Source organism: Stegostoma tigrinum, chromosome 5, assembly GCF_030684315.1.
Source record: "Stegostoma tigrinum isolate sSteTig4 chromosome 5, sSteTig4.hap1, whole genome shotgun sequence".
Taxonomy (NCBI): Eukaryota; Metazoa; Chordata; class Chondrichthyes; order Orectolobiformes; family Stegostomatidae; genus Stegostoma; species Stegostoma tigrinum.
Genome location: NC_081358.1, coordinates 113,240,829 through 113,261,157, shown reverse-complemented (window position 1 = coordinate 113,261,157; position 20,329 = coordinate 113,240,829). Strand labels below are relative to the sequence as shown.

Below are 20,329 nucleotides of genomic sequence, written 5' to 3'. Positions count from 1 at the left end.
GCCTCATCCCTACCAATCTGCCAGATGCCGTTGTATCTATCCATGACAGTATCGGTAAAAGTGACCATCGCACAGTCCTTGTGGAGACGAAGTCCCACCTTCACATTGAGAACAACCTCCATCGTGTTGAGTGGTATTATCCCCGAGCTAAAAGGGACAGATTTTGCACAAATGCCAGGCTATGACCCTCACCAATAAGAGACAATCTAACCACTGCCCCTTAACATTCAATGGTGTTACTATCACTGAATCCTGGGGGTTACCATTGACCAGAAACTCAACTGAACTCACCACATAAACACAGTGGCTACAAGAGCAGGCCAGAAGCTGGGAATACTTCAATAAGTAACTCTCCTTCTGACTCCTCAAAGCCTGTCAGCCATCTACAAGGCACAAGTCAGGAGTGTGATGGAATACTCCCCACTCATCTGGATGAGTGCAGCCCCAACAGCACTCAAGAAACTTGACACCATTCAAGACAAAGCAGTCCGCTTTACTGGCCGTTACATCCACAAGCATTCACTCCCTCCACCACTGACTATCTACAAGATGTACTACAGAAATTCACCAAAGATCCTCAGAAAGCACCTTCCAAACCCACAAACACTTCCATCTAGCAGGACAAGGGCATCAAGCATCTCCAAGTTCCCCTCCAAGCCACTCACCATCCTGACTGGTAAATACATCGGCATTCCTTCACTGTCATTGGGTAAAAATCCTAGGATTCCCTGGCTAATAGTTGGTGGGTCAACCTACAGCAGGAGGGCTGCAGTGGTTCAAGAAGGAAGCTCACCACCATCTTCTCAAGGGTAATTAGGGATGGGCAAGAAATGCTGACCAGCCAGCGACACCCACATTCCACAAATGAATAGGAAAAAAAGTTGGATTGAGAATAGACACCAGTTGGGCCAAAAGGCCTATTTCCATCGTGTATGCTCAACGTAAGTTCAATATTTCTTTATGTCATGACCACATGAAGGTGAACAAGAGCATTACATTGGTCACAAAAATCGAGAAAGAGCTAAAATAGCCACAGCTTGTCAAAAACTGGGTAAAAGGGACAACATTACAATCCTCATTCTCCAATGGTCATCAGAACAAAGATCACAAAACAGGAGGAAATTAAATTAGCGACTAAACAGTGCAAATTCCAAATAATTTCCCATCTCGCGAATGTTCAAAATTGTTCTCATATGATAAGAGCAGTTCACTTGTGTTGAGTAAATATTCTTTCTCCAGATTGACCATCTCGCCAGTATGCAGGGCGAATTACACTTACTTGAGGAGACACTTACGTATTATTCTGCAATTTATTGAATTGCAAGGAGATTTGACACAACAAAAATAAACCAGCAGCAACTACTTCCTCATCAGCAGTTGGACCAAGAGTTACCTTTCTTCACAACGTGACACCTCTAAATGTTGTCCATGAAAGAAACTGTCTACTGTGTTTTCCTACCCACTGTAAAAGGAACTCTAATCAACTCACACAGCAGGCACACCAGCACTCGAAAAACTTCTCAGAATGGACTAAGAAAAATGACTATTGCATATGTTAGCTGAAAGTGTGTTAATAGGCTATAACCCAGTTCTCAAACAATTTAAAAATCATCTTACTGCCAGATTGCGTATTTTTCAAACCATTGTTATTCAATGCTTAATAAAGATTGGTTAAAACAGCAGTTATGTTTGCAAGTTTAGTCACACTATAATTCATTTTAAACCACCACTCCACAGATTATAGGGAGGGTATGACTGATGTCAAACAGCAGGAGGATAATACCATGGAGAACAATATATACGATTTGAGTTCTGACTGAATTGTTTTACTTCTGAAAATGTCCTAGGCACTGTTTTTTTTTCCCCACCTTCTCACTTTCAAAAGGTTCTAGACTCAATTCCACAGATATAGTCAGTTCTTCAATTCCTCACATAGATGGCCATCATTCAGGTAAGTGTTAACAGTGAGGGTCAGAAGATTCACAGAAACATAGAAAATAACAGCAGCAGCTAGCCATTAATCCCTTTGAGACTGCTCTCCCATTCAATGTGATCATGGTTGATCATGCATCTCAGTGTTCCCACTTTCTCCCCACACCCTTTCACCAATTCTAAAAATGTCTTGACAACCTTCAATGTACTGGTGTCAACTACTTTCTGCCTCAGAAAATTCCACAGGTCTACCACTCTCTGGGTGAAGAAAGGGCCTTTGACTTCTGGTAAGTAGTCCAGCAGCCAATAAGTAATAATAAGTAGTAATGAGACATATTACCCTTTCTCACACACAGAGGAGTCAAATGCAGCTTTATCCCTCTCATAATTTATAGAGCAGTGCTACCAGATAGATGTAGTATATTCAAAGTACAGACACAATATATCAAACTTTTCTACAATTTAATAATAGATAGTAAAGGGTCAATCCATATTTGGCAGGCTGTTAAGAAATCCCAGGAAGGATAGATGAATATTGAATGTACAGTACCTGATAGAAATTAGGCCAGAACGTACTTATGGCCAACTCGGCTCTGTTCCAGCTTCTTGTTGTCATTCCAGACACATTCCAGATTGGGTTACCCAGGGGGCCATCATTGACCTTCACGTAAACGTTTAATATCCCAGAGCTGGCCCCGTCCTTCCCAGTTAAAAAGTAATGGAAATCAATGCAGTGTGTGTCATTCTCTTTCAGTTTCAACAGCAGCAGATGGGCTTTTTGTCCTGGCTGTTGTCCAGAGGTGTTAACCACCATAAAGGACCCTGCACAGAAGAGGTGGAAAATGAAGCTTATTACAGGCTGTCCCTTATAAAATCAAACCTGCATTACAAGCATATTATACTGTTACAACATATATCAGAAGATACCGGTAAATATTGCTCTACACAGAGATGCAACTTATTATTTTGTGTGTGCACGTCCTTTAAAGCTGTTTACATGCAGCAGATCAATGTGTTCAACCCAATAACAACAGATATCTTCCTCCTTCTGTGGAAGGTATGAACTCTCGCTGAGTTCTAATATGTTCAGGCAGCCCAGATAATCACCCAGATTGTATTTTACTCAAAACTGAAGTGCATATAAAAATAGCAAATATCACGGATCCCTGTTAAGGACAAGTTCAATTTATAAGTAAATGTTTTCCAGAACGCTACTTTCAGGAAATTGTAAACCACTCTTAATAACAGACACCACAAATGAAAATAATTCCTTCTGGCCCAAGTGCTTTTAAGGGGAGAGTTAAAAATACAAGCAGGTCACTTAGATTTTCTTTTAATGAAGAGTTACTTTTATGTGTCATTTTCTAATTAAACTATAGTTTGTAGAATCTCGTTGAAATAAGCATTCTCTGTAGAATATTGACAGTCAACTCAAATCTCCTTAGCTGTACCTGCTGGTGTTACATGAGATAGCCTTGGATGTTTCTAATCTTTTAAGAAATAAATCTATCTGTTTCACCTTTTTACCTTTTCACCTTTTCTATATTTGTAATACAGTTTGTATTATGAGACCACTCTATGGAATACCAAGTTGATGTTGGTTAGCTGCAAAACCACAAGTGAAGGTCATAAAGGAGATGAAGATGTAATGGCTTTTCTCCTGTTCTCATTTCCAAGACTTAGGCCATGGACCTCTCCAAAGGATTTGTCCACATTTCTGGGCAAATTGCTGCAGTGATTTATCATTGCCTTCTGCAAGCTCGCTGGTCAGAAAATGCTCCTACTCTTACTCGTTGCCAGACTGCAATTCAGAAGTTTTGAATTTCTTGTGAAGCGCTCCCCGAAGGCTTGGAAGGTGCTTTATAAATGTAAGTTGTTTTCTTTCTGTCGTCAAGCGCTATAAAGATGTGTGCTAGTATCAGAAAGTATTATTCAGTTAACTGAAATTAGTCGGGGAATGGAATAATTTCATATTGATAATTGTGCCCTAAATGATTCACTAACTATGCACAGCACTCTCTCTCTTCCTGTTTTGCAGTGAACCATGATGGCAACATAAACTACTGTTACAGTGTCAGACTTTTATTTTTGGATTACTATGGAGCACTGTCCAGATGCTTCCTCCCACTCCTTATTGGCTCCCTTTGCTTGACAAAAAAAACCTCAGAATAAATAGGTCCTGCTAACTGAATAAGAGAGCCAGGTGCTGAAACACACACAAACAATTAACAGGAAAGGAGGCTGAGGCCAGATTTGACCGAGATATACAGGCTTACAATAGGCTTCGATAAAGTGGGCAAAGAAAAGCTGACGGTACAGCTAAACATAGATTTAATGCTGTGGGCAACGGGTATGTGAGGAAGACTGGTTTTTTTTGTGCAGCAAGCGGTGTTCATTGTGAACTAGCTGCCTGCAAGAAAACAGAGCCAATTAATGATTTCAAAGGCAAATTGCATGGACATTTGAGTGAAATAAATTGGTGGCTGCAGGTAGAACAGCAAATTTGACTAAGTGAATTACTCGAAAAATACCTGCAAGAAGTAGTGGTTCAAATGACCTACTTCCACACGGTGGTAACTAGAATTCAATGACGCTTGATAGATGTGAAAATGTAAGCATGTATTGGGAGATAAACAGGTTAAGTAACGGATCAAAAAGTTGGCAGACGGAATATAATGTGGAACAATGTGAGGTTACACACTTTAGTAGAAAGAAGACGTAAGCTGAATGTGAGTTAAATAGAGAAAGACTGCAGAAATCTGCAGCACAGAGGGGTTTAGGTGTCCTTTCATATAAATCACAAAATAGCAAGTATCCAAATTCAGCAAGCAATAAGGACGTTAAATGGAATGTTGACATTTATTCCAAAGAGAATGGAGAATTAAAGTCAGAAGGTCTTTCTAAAATTATACAAGGCACTAGTTAACCACTCAAATAAAAGCAAAATGTGGTGGATCCTAGAAATCTAAAATAAAAGCAAAGTGCTGGAGAATCACAGCAGGTGTAGCAGAATGTGTAGGGACAGAAACAGAGTTAATGTTTCTAGTTTTTGATATGACTTCTTCAGAAGTGAAGTCTGCAGAAGAGTCATATTGGACTCAAAATGTTAACTCTGTCTCTTTGTCTACAAATGCTGTCACACCTGCTGAGTTTCTCCAGTGGTCTGTTTTTGTTATCCTAGTCAGACCACATCTAGAATCCTGTGATCAGTTTGGTCAACTGATCTAGGGACAGATATACTGACTTTGGAAGCAATCCAAATCAGCTTGATCCTAGATATGGGAGGATTTTCTCATGAGGAGAAGTGGAGTAGGTTGGGCTGTATTCATTGGAATCTAGAAGAATGAGAGTGACCTTACTGAAAAATACAAGATTCTTTGGGAGCTTGACATTGTAGATGCTGAGTAAGTGTTTCCCCTTATGGGTAAGTCTATTATCAGAAGGCATAATCTCAGAGTTAGGACAAGAGGAGAACTTCTCCCAGGGGACAGTAAATCTGTGGAATTCTTTACTGCAGAGTTCTGTTGAGGCTGAGGTGTTGCGTGTATTCAGATTGAGACAGACAAATTTTTAATCAGTGAAAGAATTGAGGATTATGTCGCCAAGGCAGGAAAGTGAGGTTGAGGATTATAATCACGTTGAATGGCAGAGCAGATTTGATGGGCTGAATGGCCTAATTCTGTTCCTACATCTTATGACAGTTGTGTATAGTCCAAGCAAAATGGGGATTAAATTTGCCTTCAACAGAAGCTGGATGTGGGCGATTGTGATTTGAATGCTCCAATTACCTGTGCCAACAAAGTGAAAAATAGGTTGTTGATATGCCACCTCTGAAGACAAATTAATATCATAATTAAAACTAATGCAAAAATATTTACATACTAATCATTCTAATTTGAATATTTCAGATTTCATCACTTTGATATCACTATTGAGCAACTATAAATGGATAGCTCTTAAACAGAATAGTTGAAGGACAAGTTTGTTTTTCTCTTAATCCTCACATGTAGTTGATTCTGCCCTTTAAAGGTGGCAGCCAGCCTCTCATTGTTCACAGTATACGCACTGAGATAGTGAATATTGGCTGGCTATTAAAGGAAGTCACAATAATAAAGATAGATGCTGACCTTTTCACATTGGATATCATGAAACCCCACATTCAACTAGGAATAGCTTTCAGACATGGCAAACTTGAGCAATAATAGAGGTCCCGTAATCACACTTTCCAATTCATAGGCCAGAGATCAATACCCACGCCTAGACGTAGGCACTGAGTCACTAGAGATGAAGATTACAACGGAATGTATATCTTTCATCACATATATAGTGTAGCTATTGGAGGTAATTGAACAGTTCTGTTAAAGTGCTGGCATGAAATCATCAAGTGCATTCAGCCTTAATTCAGTTCACAAGCTCAAATAAATTTGATACCCTGTTCACATTGGCTCAAGTATACTTAACATCTTTGTGGGGTCAGCCAAAGTCGCAATGCATTGATGGTTTAAACAGAAAGCCAACCATCTTTGATCAACAAGAAATAACAATAGATAATGAGGGCCTGAGTAACATCTCCCTACTACAAACAAAAATGGTGTAATGCCACAGCAATACAAATCCTATCATCTTTAAAGTTTTGATTTGGCTGCCCTACTTTAGGTAGGGTGCCAAGGCAACGAAGATGATGCAGAAGAGATTTATTAAGACACTTGCAATGAAAACGCGTTACTTTCAAAGGGGAAGCAGAGAAATGTTAGGAAAACAATTTTGAAAGGATGTGGGGGATAGGCTATGAAGTGTTCCATTAGAGTGCTGTCAGAGATGCAATGATCCAAACGATCTCTTTAGTGCTTCAAAATTTAATGAATAACACAGTGGAGATTTCTGAAATATATGTTGGAATGAAGACCTGAACCATTATTGTTTTCTGCTTATTGTATTGTGATTTACTGTCAATATCTTTTCAGACTGCTCTAACCAGGAACGTATTCTAATTGTAATAACAATAGAGATACAAGCTTTTGATAATCAAGCACTCCATCTCTGGATGTTGAGCTTATGTAAGCTATATGTAGCTGATGGAAATATTTATTTCAAGCTGTACTTCCATCCCAATGCACGTTCCCCTTAATCCAAAAGCTCCTAGATTAAAACAGCTTCACCTTGCATGACCATTTGGTTTATTACCTATTCTTAAGAAGGATCGTTACCTTGATGGAAAAATAATTGGCTTTGATTTACTTTGGGACTTGTCACAAAATCCTCTGGAGAGAGAGAGAGAGCGAAAGAGAGAGGTCGGAGGGGAGGGAGAAAGATAGAGAGAGAGATAGTAGGGCATATGTGCCAGCCACAGGCACAAATCTACCTCATATAAACAGATTGAGGATGTTATCAGAAAATTAAATTGATGTTATAACTTTTAACATTTGTGAATCTTGCTGGAAATGAAAATGTCAATGCAATGACAAGTTCAGTTTACATTCCCTAGGGAGAAGTCCATTTTTTAAAAAAACAGTTTCTTCTTTGTGTCAAAGTTATCATTCAGATATGGAAAAATAAAAAGATGGAAACTAGCAGCAGGTGTAGGCCATTCAGACCGTCCAGCCTGGTCTGCTCTTTAAGATGATTATAATTCCCACTTTCGCCTTGTACCTGTTGATGCTTTCAAAGTTTAAAAATCTCTTTCTTGCATATATTCAGTGAAATGGCCTTTACGATCTTCAGTGGTAGAAAATTCCACTGATTCACTATCATTTAAGTGAAGAAATCTTTCCTCATCTCAATCTGAAATAGTCTACCCCACATTCTGTGACGGTGTCCCTTGGTTCAAGACTCCAGAATAATTTTTAAGAGATAATGGGAACTGCAGATGTTGGAGAATCCAAGATAATAAAGTGTGAAGCTGGATGAACACAGCAGGCCAAGCAGCATCTCAGGAGCACAAAAGCTGACGTTTCAGGTTCTGATGAAGGGTCTAGGCCCGAAACGTCAGCTTTTGTGCTCCTGAGATGCTGCTTGGCCTGTTGTGTTCATCCAGAATAATTTTTAAAATCAGCATGTAATACCATGCCTCCAGGACAAGTGGCATTTGAACCCAGGCCTGCTGGCCCAGAGGGAGGGACAGTGACACTGTGTCACAAGAAACCACCTGAAAAACAAACCCCCAAACCTCCTGGACAAAGCCAACTCCTTACTAAACTAGAAGGTCTTGGATTGGATGTCCTTTAATGAGTGGAGCTTGTAAACCATCTCAGGCAAAAACCTGAAGAGGAACCTATAAGTTACGCCACATTTAAACAGATACATAAAGTCAGCTAGCTCAGCTGGCTAGCTTACAATTCAGACAGCAAAAGACCCTGTTAAATTCTGCACAAACTGGCTGAGACCATCACAAAGATCCTGCCTTCTCAACCCTGCTCCTTGCTTGAGGTGTAGTGGTCTCCAGGTTAAAAGTCACCACAAGTTGTCTCTGCCTAACAGGAGAGCAGCTAGTGGCCCTTCTGACATGATAGGACGAGTCAGCTATTCATTAGGTATCACATGTAATGAGTTAGTGATTCTCTGCTCTAAGCAAACAATACTTTTTCTTTATTTCTCTAGCTTAGAAGCTGTGAGGCACCAGTCGTATTATTAACATATTTCATAAATCTTCAGGTGAAGATTTGAAAACAGTGAGTACCCATTAGGGAAGTTATGTGAGAATGGAGGAGAGTGCAACCTTGTGAAGATCGCATGTTTAATGGAGCTAGCGGCCTCAATGGCATCCAACTACTGAAAAATGGGGCCACTGGTCCCATTGATGGCCAAGGTGTGGTCAACTCCTCTCTACAGGTTCCCCAACTCACAAATAAAATTTCAAGTATTAACGATACAGGAGCAAGTGTAAATCATTTGACTATTAACTCTGCTCTGTCATGTAATAAGATCGTGGGAGACCTGATTAAAGAAATTTCCGAAGAACAGCTACATCGGAGTTGAAACTTTGCTTCTGTCTCCACAAATGCTGCTGATGTTCTCCAAGTACTTTCTTTTTATTATTCTGATTGTAGCTGATCTTCTCCTTTCTTGACTATTCCAAAATCTGTTAACAGCCGTGATAGTCAAAAATCTGTCCAATGCAGCCCTGCATGTATACAATAACCCAGGCTCCACTGCTCAACATGAAAAGAATTCCAAATGCTAATACCCCTGAGAGAAGAAATTTCTCCTTATTTCCAATGCAGCACCCCTTATTTTATGCTCTTTCAAGGAGCGCACAGAGGATGATGGCTCAAATGACCTGTTCCTGTGCTGCACCATTTCATAATAAAGCTGTTTGTTAAGGATTATGAGTGACGCCCCTTGGGTACTGGAGGTTTCGTAGGTAAAATTGCAAATGACTTCCACCTAGCCAGGTGCAAAGTTAACTTATATAAACCCTGTTGATGGGGAATCCAGGAGAACCATAAAACCTCACTGTGATCTTAAGACAGAATAGGCACCTTCCTGAATCACAGAATTGTTTTGGCACCAAAGGAGACAATTTGGCACATCATACCTGCACTAGTTCTCTAACCTAGTGCCAACTTCCTGCCTTTACCCCGTATCCCTGCATATCATTTCTGTCCATGTGAGGTGGGGAGTGTGAACCACAGCCTGGCCCAATGTACAGTGGCAACAAAAACAATTGACAGGTCGGTACAACATCGAGGGCCGAAGGGCCTGTACAGTGCTGTTTTTTTTCCCCCACAGATGCTACCAGACCCGCTGAGCTTTTCCAGCAACATTGTTTTTGTTCCTGATTTACAGCATCCGCAGTTCTTTCAGTTTCCATTGTACAGTGGGGTTGCCAACCCTCCTGGATTTCTCTGGAGTCTCTGACAAATTAGGAATAAATGTCCTGGGTAACCCTGTGCAAGCAGTACAATGGTTGGTTAAAAAAAGGCGATTAACTTTGAATGCCTTTGTTTATCAGTTATAACAGGTTAGATGTGGTTAAAACAAAGGCTGTTTAACAACGAATTGAAAGTCATGAAGCCTCCAGTAATTTGCCGAAGTAGAGTTTGCAAAACTATTGTGCGATGTTATCCACTTGACTAATCATAATTATTGCAAAGCAAGCCGGGAGGCAGTGAATAAACCTGGAAATATAGGTTAATGTTGTTGATTGGGATATTGTTCAAATATTAACACAAGATTATACCTAGGGGAAAGGCGAAAACCTTCATGCTGATCCGCAATCAATGCTAATGATTTTTATCTTGATTTTTCAGTTGTTCAGTCTGTGTCATTAAGTCTGATATTGACAGATGAATACAATGCATTAAATGAAAGATTTAGCAAAACTTATGGCTTGATAAGAAGTGTCCACCATTTTTTCTTTATGAAAATAGTTCACAGCAATTCTGTTCAGATTCAAATGTAATAACTCACCTTGCGCACAACTTTGTTTTACACTGAGTATTTTCAGAAACCTCTTTACAAGTGCAAGCTGCATTGCATCTGGACCACAGCAGGAGTACCATTAACTTTAAAACCCCCGTCAAACAAAGATATAAATTAATTTACTTATTTTGTTCCTACACTGCTGCGTTGAAGTGGAGGTTTATTACAACAAGAATTTGTCACAATCATTTTTTTCAAATCTTCAAAAATGTGCAATTTGTTATCTCCTCTGATCTCATCATTTCAAAACCAAGCTTATTTCGCTCCTTTTGCAATTTGTCAGACTTCCACTGCACTTTGCAATTAACATTACAGGTTTTCACTCCTCACTCTCGTCCTTTGATGTCAGAAAAGAGATGACGGAGTGGCTATTAAAATGTACAACTTAAAAAAAGAGCTCATCAAATAAAAACATACACTTTCCACAGAAAATCCTCTGGAAGCCTCCATAATTCAATCAATGAAATATTCCATTATGAAGTTAAGGTCCTGATCAAAGCTGCCTTTACATGAAACAATGTTACAATTTCAATTTAATAAATGAAATTTGCAATGAAAGATTAGAGAGCTGCTGATTTTATTGAGGAAATGAAAATATGAGCCAAAGACAATCTTCCCGTCAGCCACGAGACACATACATACTGTATCCCTCTGGGAAATATCCTGAGTTGCTTGTATAAGGCAAGATAATTCATGTAGTTTTAACTTAATTGCTACACTACATCTGTTTTCTCTTTGTTCTTGATAACTAATAGTTTGTCAAACAAATCCATTCCTGACAACTCGACCATCATGTTGTTTACATAGCATGGTTTAGCTTATGTTGATTTCTCACCAAAGGAAGAAAATGTTATTTGGAGGTCCTGTGCAAGAAAAAAGTCTTGCCATACCACACCACACAACCCTGCCACAGCAACATCTACAACACATGCCAGATTATTGACATAGACGCTACCATCACACCTGGGAACACCACCCCACCGTGTGCGTGGCAGATACTCATGTGGTCTGGCTAATGTTGTCTACCTCATACACTGCAGGAAAGGATGCCCCGAGGCATGGTATATTGATGATAACATGCAGACACTATGACAACGGATGAAGGGACACCACGCAGCAATCATCAGACAGGGATATTTCCTCCCAGTTTGGGAACATTTCAGCGGTCAAGGGTATTCAGCCTCCAATCTTTGAGCAACCATCCTCCAAGGCAGCCCTCAAGATACACAATAATGAAGAATCACCAACGAGAATCAGATGGCCAAGCTCCGTACCCATGAAGACTCCCTCATGATGTTGGGCTTGTGTCACACGACCCGTGACCCCACCATTCTGTATCTGTAACATCTTCCTTACTGTTCTGTTTCGACACCATCACCTTGGTGACTTGTTATGGTCTCTGTGACTTAATTAGTTTTTACAGTTTTGGGTTATTTGTTATATTGGTTAGATCCTTAGCATATGACTTTAATACCCATCATGTTATTGCGGTCATTTGGTTTGTCTCCAGCAACAGCCCATTTTTTACTTTTTTGTAATTATTTCTTCGCCTCAATTAAATGGATCACAGGTCATCCCTTCACTTACCGTTCAGCTGGTGACACTTCACTCATACTGTCTGACACTTTTGATCACCTGCAGAGAGTTTTTCGGCCTGTTGACACTCCACTCACACCATTTGTAGGATCTTTTGATCTCTCTGCCCATTGATCTCTCTGCCTATAAATTCTGTGCTTGTGTGCTTCTCTTTCACTTCTTCTGATGAAGGAACAATGCTCCAAAAGTTTGTGATCTCAAATATACCTGTTGGACTATAACCTGGTGTCATGTGACTTCTGACCCAGTTCAAAACTAGCACCTCCACATTGTGAAGGATGGCTGACCACCACGGCGAGTGAATTGCCAAAATAAAATCATGGTCTATCGAGGCAGTTGTCACATTGATTTTCCCAGTTTGTGCATCAGCTAGGACCACTCCACAGAGACAATGGAAGATTGGGTAAATGGAGTGGTGATCGGACTTGATGTTGTAAGTGTACATGTGAAGTTGGTTTTATGCTTTTATGAGGAAGAAGAGGACAGAGAAACGGAGAGGTCAGTGGTGTCATGAGAAAATATGGAGCAGGGCAAGGAAGAGATGCCATTTCTGGAGGTGAGAGGTTGTCATGAAGCTCACCAATTTTTAGCCTGTTATGGTAAGTGTAAGTATGCGTTACCTAGCAATCCCTCATTTTGGTGGCCGAATTTAACTACACCATGGACTAGTTGCATCCCTGGTGTCTTCCATATAACCAGTAGCAGTGAGGAATCTGAAACGGGCATCATTAAAACTCTCTTATATCTCTCTGTGACTTCATAGTGAAATCTCTTTGACCAGTTCAAAGTTTCTGTAAGCTAGGGATCAGAAATGCCATAAAAAGCAAGAGCTTAGCAGTCTCATTTTGTCGGGCTGTAAGTTTTCCTGCGCCTCTGATGCTGCTTGGCCTGCTGTGTTCATCCAGCTCCACTCCTTTACTATCTCAGGTTCAAAAGTTAATTTGATGTACACTCGTGTCATCTAAAGAATGGGAGGGGGAGATGGAAATGTCCATCATGGGCCTCCTGCAGTGCCACAATGATGCCACCCGAAGGTTGCAGGAACAGCAACTCATATTCCGCTTGGGAACCCTGCAGCCCAATGGTATCAATGTGCACTTCACCAGCTTCAAAATCTCCCCTTCCCCCACCGCATCCCAAAACCAGCCCCGTTCATCCCCTCCCCCCACTGCACCACACAACCAGCCCAGCTCTTCCCCTCCACCCACTGCATCCCAAAACCAGTCCAACCTGTCTCTGCCTCCCTAACCTGTTCTTCCTCTCACCCATCCCTTCCTCCCACCCCAAGCCGCACCTCCATCTCCTACCTACTAACCTCATCCTACCTCCTTGACCTGTTCGTCTTCCCTGGACTGACCTATCCCCTTCCTACCTCCCCACGTAAACGCTCCTCTCCACCTATCTTCTTTTCTCTCCATCTTCGATCCGCCTCCCCCCTCTCCCTATTTATTCCAGAACCGTCACCCCATCCCCCCCTCTGATGAAGGGTCTAGGCCCGAAACATCAGCTTTTGTGCTCCTGAGATGCTGCTGGGCCTGCTGTGTTCATCCAGCCTCACATTTCATTATCTTGGATTCTCCAGCATCTGCAGTTCCCATTATCAGTGTAGAAGTGATGTTGTCTTTTCATCTTTAGGGACCATTTGTAACACAGGAAGAATTTTAAAATTTGTTCAAGGGATTTGAATATCAATGGCGAAGTTAAAATTTATTGCTCGCTCCTAATTGCCCTGCAGAATGTGGTGATGAAATATCCTTTTGAACCGCCACAGTTCATCTGATGTAGATAGGCTCACAGTACTGTTAGGGAGCAAGTTCCAAATTTGACTCAACAGGTATATTTCCAAGTCAGGGTGGTGAGGGGCTTGAAGGGCAATTCGCAGTTGACCATGTTTCCATGCATCTGCTGCCCTCTTCCATCATGATGGTAGAGATGGCAGGCCTGGGAATGTTGTCAAAGGAAGCTTAGTGAGTTACTGCAGGGAATCTTGAGGGTGCCACACGGTGCCACCATTATGCATCGACGGCTGAGGGTATGAGGTAAAATAAGGTAACGTCAACACTGTCCAAGAGGGTCATAAGGTTGACAGCTCTCTATGATTGGTCGTAGCTGTCAATGAGGCGTGCTGTCTGACACTAGGTAGTTAGATGTTTATTGAGTAGTTTTATGCAGATTTTCTGAAATATTCTAAGAGCCTGAATGGATAAACCCCTAATGGAGAAAGTCTTCCTTAGTTTGAAATGGTATTTTGGTTCACCTGCTCAGCCAACACTGCCTTCACAACCCGTTTGTGTTGTTTTGTATAGTCTTGCAACTGAAATATGTCAGCACTTCCCAAATTGCTTCACCGAATGGGAGAGGAAATGGTTAATAAGTAGAAATGAAAACTGCTAGAAATATCCAGATCAGGCAACATCTGTGGATCAGAAACATTTAACACCAGACAGGCCGGAAATTTCCATCATTTCCTGCTTTTATTCCAGGTTGCCAACATCTACATTGTTCAACTTTAGTTTTACAGGTGGTGGTGGCAAATAAGAGTGACACTTTGTTCCTAATTATGTCCATTTGTCTGTCAGATTGAATATGTCATTTGAAATACTTTCTGAATATACGTACTAGAGCCCCTCCCTCACCCACTCAGTTCTCCACTAATGATCTTTGAACTCACCAGCCATTTAGAAGCAGATGCACTACCCACAGAGGCGTGGCTGAGATGACCCAAGAGTATTCATCTCCCCTCCGTGCTCTTCAATACGCCAGGTGAAAGGAGGGGTCTTTCAGACAGACTCTGCGGTAGTCAGGCACGTCACAGGATATTCACAGTGCAGAAGGAGGCCAGTCAGCCCATTGTATTTGTGCTATCTCTCTGCACGACCAATTCATTCCGTGCCACTTCCCGGCCTTCTCCCCCTAAACCCCATGCCTTCTTCCTTCTCAAGATCTCTAACTGCCAAATTGTCTTGTGAGCACTTTGAACCTGCATCCTACCTCCATATGTTCAGACGGTGTATTCCAGAACAAAACACTCACTGTGCGAAATAGTATCAGAGATAATGGGAACTGCAGATGCTGGAGATTCCAAGATAATAAAATGTGAGGCTGGATGAACACAGCAGGCCAAGCAGCATCTCAGGAGCACAAAAGCTGACGTTTCGGGCCTAGACCCTTCATCAGAGAGGGGGATGGGGGGAGGGAACTGGAATAAATAGGGAGAGAGGGGGAGGCGGACCGAAGATGGAGAGTAAAGAAGATAGGTGGAGAAGGTGTGGGTGGGGAGGTAGGGAGGGGATAGGGCTTGAAACCACACAACCAGCCCAGCTCTTCCCCCCCACCCACTGCATCCCAAAACCAGTCCAACCTGTCTCTGCCTCCCTAACCGGTTCTTCCTCTCACCCATCCCTTCCTCCCACCCCAAGCCGCACCCCCAGCTACCTACTAACCTCATCCCACCTGCTTGACCTGTCCGTCTTCCCTGGACTGACCTATCCCCTCCCTACCTCCCCACCCACACCTTCTCCACCTATCTTCTTTACTCTCCATCTTCGGTCCGCCTCCCCCTCTCTCCCTATTTATTCCAGTTCCCTCCCCCCATCCCCCTCTCTGATGAAGGGTCTAGGCCCGAAACGTCAGCTTTTGTGCTCCTGAGATGCTGCTTGGCCTGCTGTGTTCATCCAGCCTCACATTTTATTAACTCACTGTGCGAAGGTGTGTTTCTTTTCCTCATGTCACCTTTAATTCTTTTACCAAATAAGGAGTGACTTCAGGAGTGCCTCTTGGCTGGTGTCGGGGGGCCCAAGCACTGCTCGTGGGCCCCAAAGGAGCAGAAGTGCCCCAATAAGGTTGTGGTAAAATTAGCTGGAGGGCCTTAGACGTACCAATATTTCACCATAACTGCATATTTATTGGAGGTCCCTTGGCAGCTGCACCACAGGGTCAATTGGCTCAATTGGTAATTAAATATTTACAGTCCGTAATGTTTTGGTTTAGAGACAATTAATCTGTCTCACACATGGGCAAATACCAGAAATAATAATATGTGAGGCAACCAACTTGTGGGATTTTCACTGGACTATTAATTCAGGCACCCAGGTAATGTTCTCAGGGCTTGGGGTTGAATCCTGCCGAGGCAGATGGTAGAATTTGAATTCAATAAAAATACGGAATTTGGAGTCTAGTGATGACCACGAATCCATTGCCAACTGCCAGAAAGTTGGTTCACTAACAGATAGTAGGAACAGCCGAGATAGGAGTCAGAGATAACATAGTGTGGAGCTGGAGGAACAGAGCAGGCCAGGCAGCATCAGAGGAGCAGGAAAGTTGACATTTGGGTTGGGACCCCTCGTCCTTTAGGGAAGGAAACAGCCATCCTCACCTGGTCTGGCCAACATGTGACTCCAGACCTGCCACAATACAGTTGACTCTTAACTGCGCTCTGGGACAATTAAGGATTGGCAATAAATTCTGGCCGAGCTGGTGATGCCCTCATCTTGTGAATGGATAATTAAAAAACAGTAAGCAACAATTCTGTGTAAATAGCTCCAAGATTGAACATGCCATGAACAGAAACAATGGGCAGCATCTTACAGGGGACTATGGCAAGGTGTGTGGCAGAATCGGATGACAAGGTGCCAAGCTGGGACTAGGTCTGGTGACATGGCCTCCAATGTTGGTCCTGTGAGGAAAATAAAAGATCCACCTATGCACCCCACCATCCAGCAGAAGCCCCAGGGCCATGCCCAAAAAACAGGGCAACAACTTACACCTGCCTGCAATGTCTGGGGCATGTGTCAGGAATTCTGCAGTGCAGCTCCATACCGATAGTGCTTGTCCTATTGTCCGATGGCATTTAGAATGTGGCACTACTGGAATACCAGTCAAATCCAGGAACTCCAGTAAGTGGCGTGTTGTTCTAGGAATGGCGTAATGGAAACTGGGGCCTGAATTGGATGTAATATATCCAAAAAGGGCTGAAGAACCAATAGCTGTTTAATGAGATACAGTCAGCCAACAAACTGGGTCTTGTAGTGAAAATCATTCCCTCAAACTCAACACAACTCACACTGGCCCCCAAAAAACCGTAAGATTCAACCTCAATGTCTTTACACGGGCTAGCTATGACTGTACAAAATCTAAGAATTCAATCAATGCCTCATTCCTCACAAAGCACCGGATGTTCTACTGTCACACAGAAATGAAAGATTTGCCCTTATCAGATCTCACAGCTCCTTACAGCCAGCACAGTATTTCTGATGTCCAATCATTGTTGCAGCGCTGGAAAGATGGCAGCCAAGTTATGCACAGCAAGACCTCACAAACAGCACTGCAGCAAAAACTAAACTCTTAAGTTATGTTGATTGAAGGACAAACATTTGCCCAGACATATATGAATACCGTCTTGCTCTTCTTTGTAATAGGGCCACAATTATATTTAATTGAGCTTCTGTTTCATATTTTATCATTCCCAACAATGGAGCACCCCCTCAGTACTGCAGTGGAATGTACACCGAATTTATTATACTTAAAGTGGGTTTTGAACCCAATACTATCACAGAGGCAAGAACACTACCCACTGAGCTATAGTTGATATAACCTCATACATTGTGAGCACCTTGGTCAAGATGCATCATTCTCAGGTATTCAAACCACAAACGCAGCATTGGGTCGGGATAGAGGACAGAATAAATACAGCTCTCAAGGGAAGGGAATGATATGGTAAATCAGCAGTTAGCTCTTTAACTTCAGTGTGATATGTCTCAGCCTCAAATAATGGTTTAGACTCAAATTGCAAGAAAACAAAAGCATTTCCATTGCCCATGGCGCAGAAGATGAAGCGACATAAAATGTTGTGAAACGTATGTGTGACACATCAATAACCTGGAGAGCATGCAAGCCCTAGGCAGCACTTACTTACAAGAGTAATTTTCTCCATTTTCTCCTTTTTTTTATCTGCCTGACTTAAGGCAGTAATAACACACAAGTGCTTTGTTGTATTCACAAAAATTATTGCAGGAATTAAAACATGCCAGCAAGCTGAGAAACAGCATTTCATCAGGGTCACATATAAAGTAAGGGAATGTTGCTGGATTCACAACACTCTCTGATGACCTGCAGCTTTTCCAGAGTAAACAAGTACAGTCATGTCCCCGGATGCTTTTGCACAAAATCATTTTTGACAAATGAATGAGTTTTAGGTTCATGTGTTACAAGTTGCTATGGAAATGCTGAGATGAAACAACAACAAAAAGGGTGATGTGAATTGAGTTGCGTTAAACTAACAACACTCCAGTGTCTAGTTTGATGTGCAGGGAGTGCTTTTTCTTGTTTTCAACAAGTGCTTCTAACATTAAGCATTTGCCTAAGATTTACTGCACAGCATCTCAAACTGTGCTTGTTTATGGAACACTGCTTTTGTTTGCTTGCTTTAGCCATTGTGTTAAGCTGCAATTACAACTTTGCAGGAGTTTGGCCAATATGAGACACAATGGCCTATAAATCTGGTTGCATGGCATCTATCCCTCAATGAGCTAAGTGTGCGCCACGGTGAGTAGTAAGCACATTTTTGTGGGCGTCTGCAGTAAATTGTAGTGGGAAAGGAAAAAATGTATTCCCATGCCCAGAACAGATACTACATTCTCTACATTACCTGCACTTGGGAGGCTTCATAAGGTGTATGTTGGCAGCCTGAACTGCATGATTCACTTACACTGAAAAGCAGACCTTGTGACTGTCCCCAGCAAAAGTCATTTTGTGAAACATATTTCCTTGAATGTGGCGCGGGGATATCAACTCTCCTAACTGCACTTTTTTTTCAAAAAAACTGCTGGCCATTGTCACTGCTTCAATGCTGGGAACAAATTTATCTTCAACACAGTGACAGACGTCTAAAATTAAGCTTGCCCCAGATTGGGAGGGACAGCTATTTTCAGAAACCAGCTTAAGAGATTGAACATGAAGTAGACACTAGATAATTAACTCAGAAAACCATGAAGTGACATATTTCAGAAGGAAGAATGTGGTAAAAAGTTTAAAGGGATGAAATATCACTCAGTTGTATTTAACTGCTTTAAGTTCTGATAAAAGAACTGAGACGAGAGAGACCACCTGGCATCAACCAAAGCACCAGAAACAATAGTGCACCCAACCTTACTTAACTGCTCAGAGTTTGTGGCAATATTGGATGAGTTATCCTATAGCCATATCAAGCATCAGCCTAACACAGGCATATTCATGAAATCATATCTTGCAGGCAATGCCCAAAGCAGTGCCATTACCGACGCTGGGTATGTCCCATCCCACCAAAATGACAGGCCCATTAGAGGTGGTGACCTAGCAATACGCAGTTGGCAGGGATTGTTCTCTGAGTCCTCAATATTGTTGCAGGGATCCATGAAGTCTAAAAGACTAGACCAGGTAAGGATGACAGCATTCCCTCCATAAAGGACGTTAATGACTCAGATGGATTTTTTCCAACAGTCAATAATGGTTTCATGATCATTAGACCCTTAATTCCAGACTTTTTTCATTGAATTCAAATTCCACCATTAGCCATGGTAAGATTTGAACCATGTCCCTGAGTTTCCTGAATTAATAGTCTAGCTGGGCCATTGTCTCCCTCGGCACCAGGTATGACTCCAACCAGCGGAGGGCTTTTCCCCGGATTCCCATTCATTCTAATATTCCTGGGGCTCCTCAATGCCACATTTGAAAAAATGTAACCTCGATGTCGCGGAAGTGACTCTCACCTCACCTCTGGAATTCAGTTCTTTATTCCGTGTTTGTACCTACGTTGTATTGAGGCCAGCCAACGTAGCTACAGGGGATCACTGAAGAAATTCCCCAGCGTAGAGTTCCTGGGCCAAACCATCTTCATCTGCTTCATCAATGACCTTCCCTCTATCATAAGCTCTTAGTCGGGGGAAGTTAACTGATGATTGTACAATGGTCAACACCATTCACAACTCCTCAGTTACTGAAGACCATCTCCAGTAAGAAGGAATCCAAACATAACCGCATGACATTCAATGGCACTGCTTTCACTCAATCCCCCACTATAAACATTACAACTGACCAGAGACTGAACTGGACCAGCCACATGAATACTTAAGCTACCACAGCAGGTCACAGGTGAAGAATTTATGGGGAAGTATGCCACAGCGGTAATGTTGTTGGACTAATAATTTAGAAACCTAGGCTTGTTCTCTGGGGGCAAGTATTTGAATGCTACCATAGCAGATCATGAAATTTGAATTCAGAAATGTCTGGAATGAAAAGCTAGTCTAAGAGTGACCAAGTAACTGTTGTCAATTGTTCTAAATGACCATCTGGTTCACTTAGAGAAGGAAGTCTGCCATCCTTGGTTTAGACTCTATGTGGCTTT

The 20,329-nt window shown here is 41.9% G+C and overlaps 1 protein-coding gene across 3 annotated transcripts in view; it reads right to left on the bottom strand.

The window, feature by feature from the left end:
• The window catches only part of LOC125451651 (receptor-type tyrosine-protein phosphatase mu-like), an 820,886-nt gene that overhangs the window by 556,332 nt on the left and 244,225 nt on the right, over positions 1–20,329 (bottom strand). For all 3 annotated transcript variants that reach the window (XM_059646218.1, XM_059646219.1, XM_059646220.1), the window contains exon 3: positions 2,483–2,754. In XM_059646218.1, the coding sequence (XP_059502201.1) occupies positions 2,483–2,754 (272 nt within the window). The remainder of the gene's footprint in view (positions 1–2,482; positions 2,755–20,329) is intronic.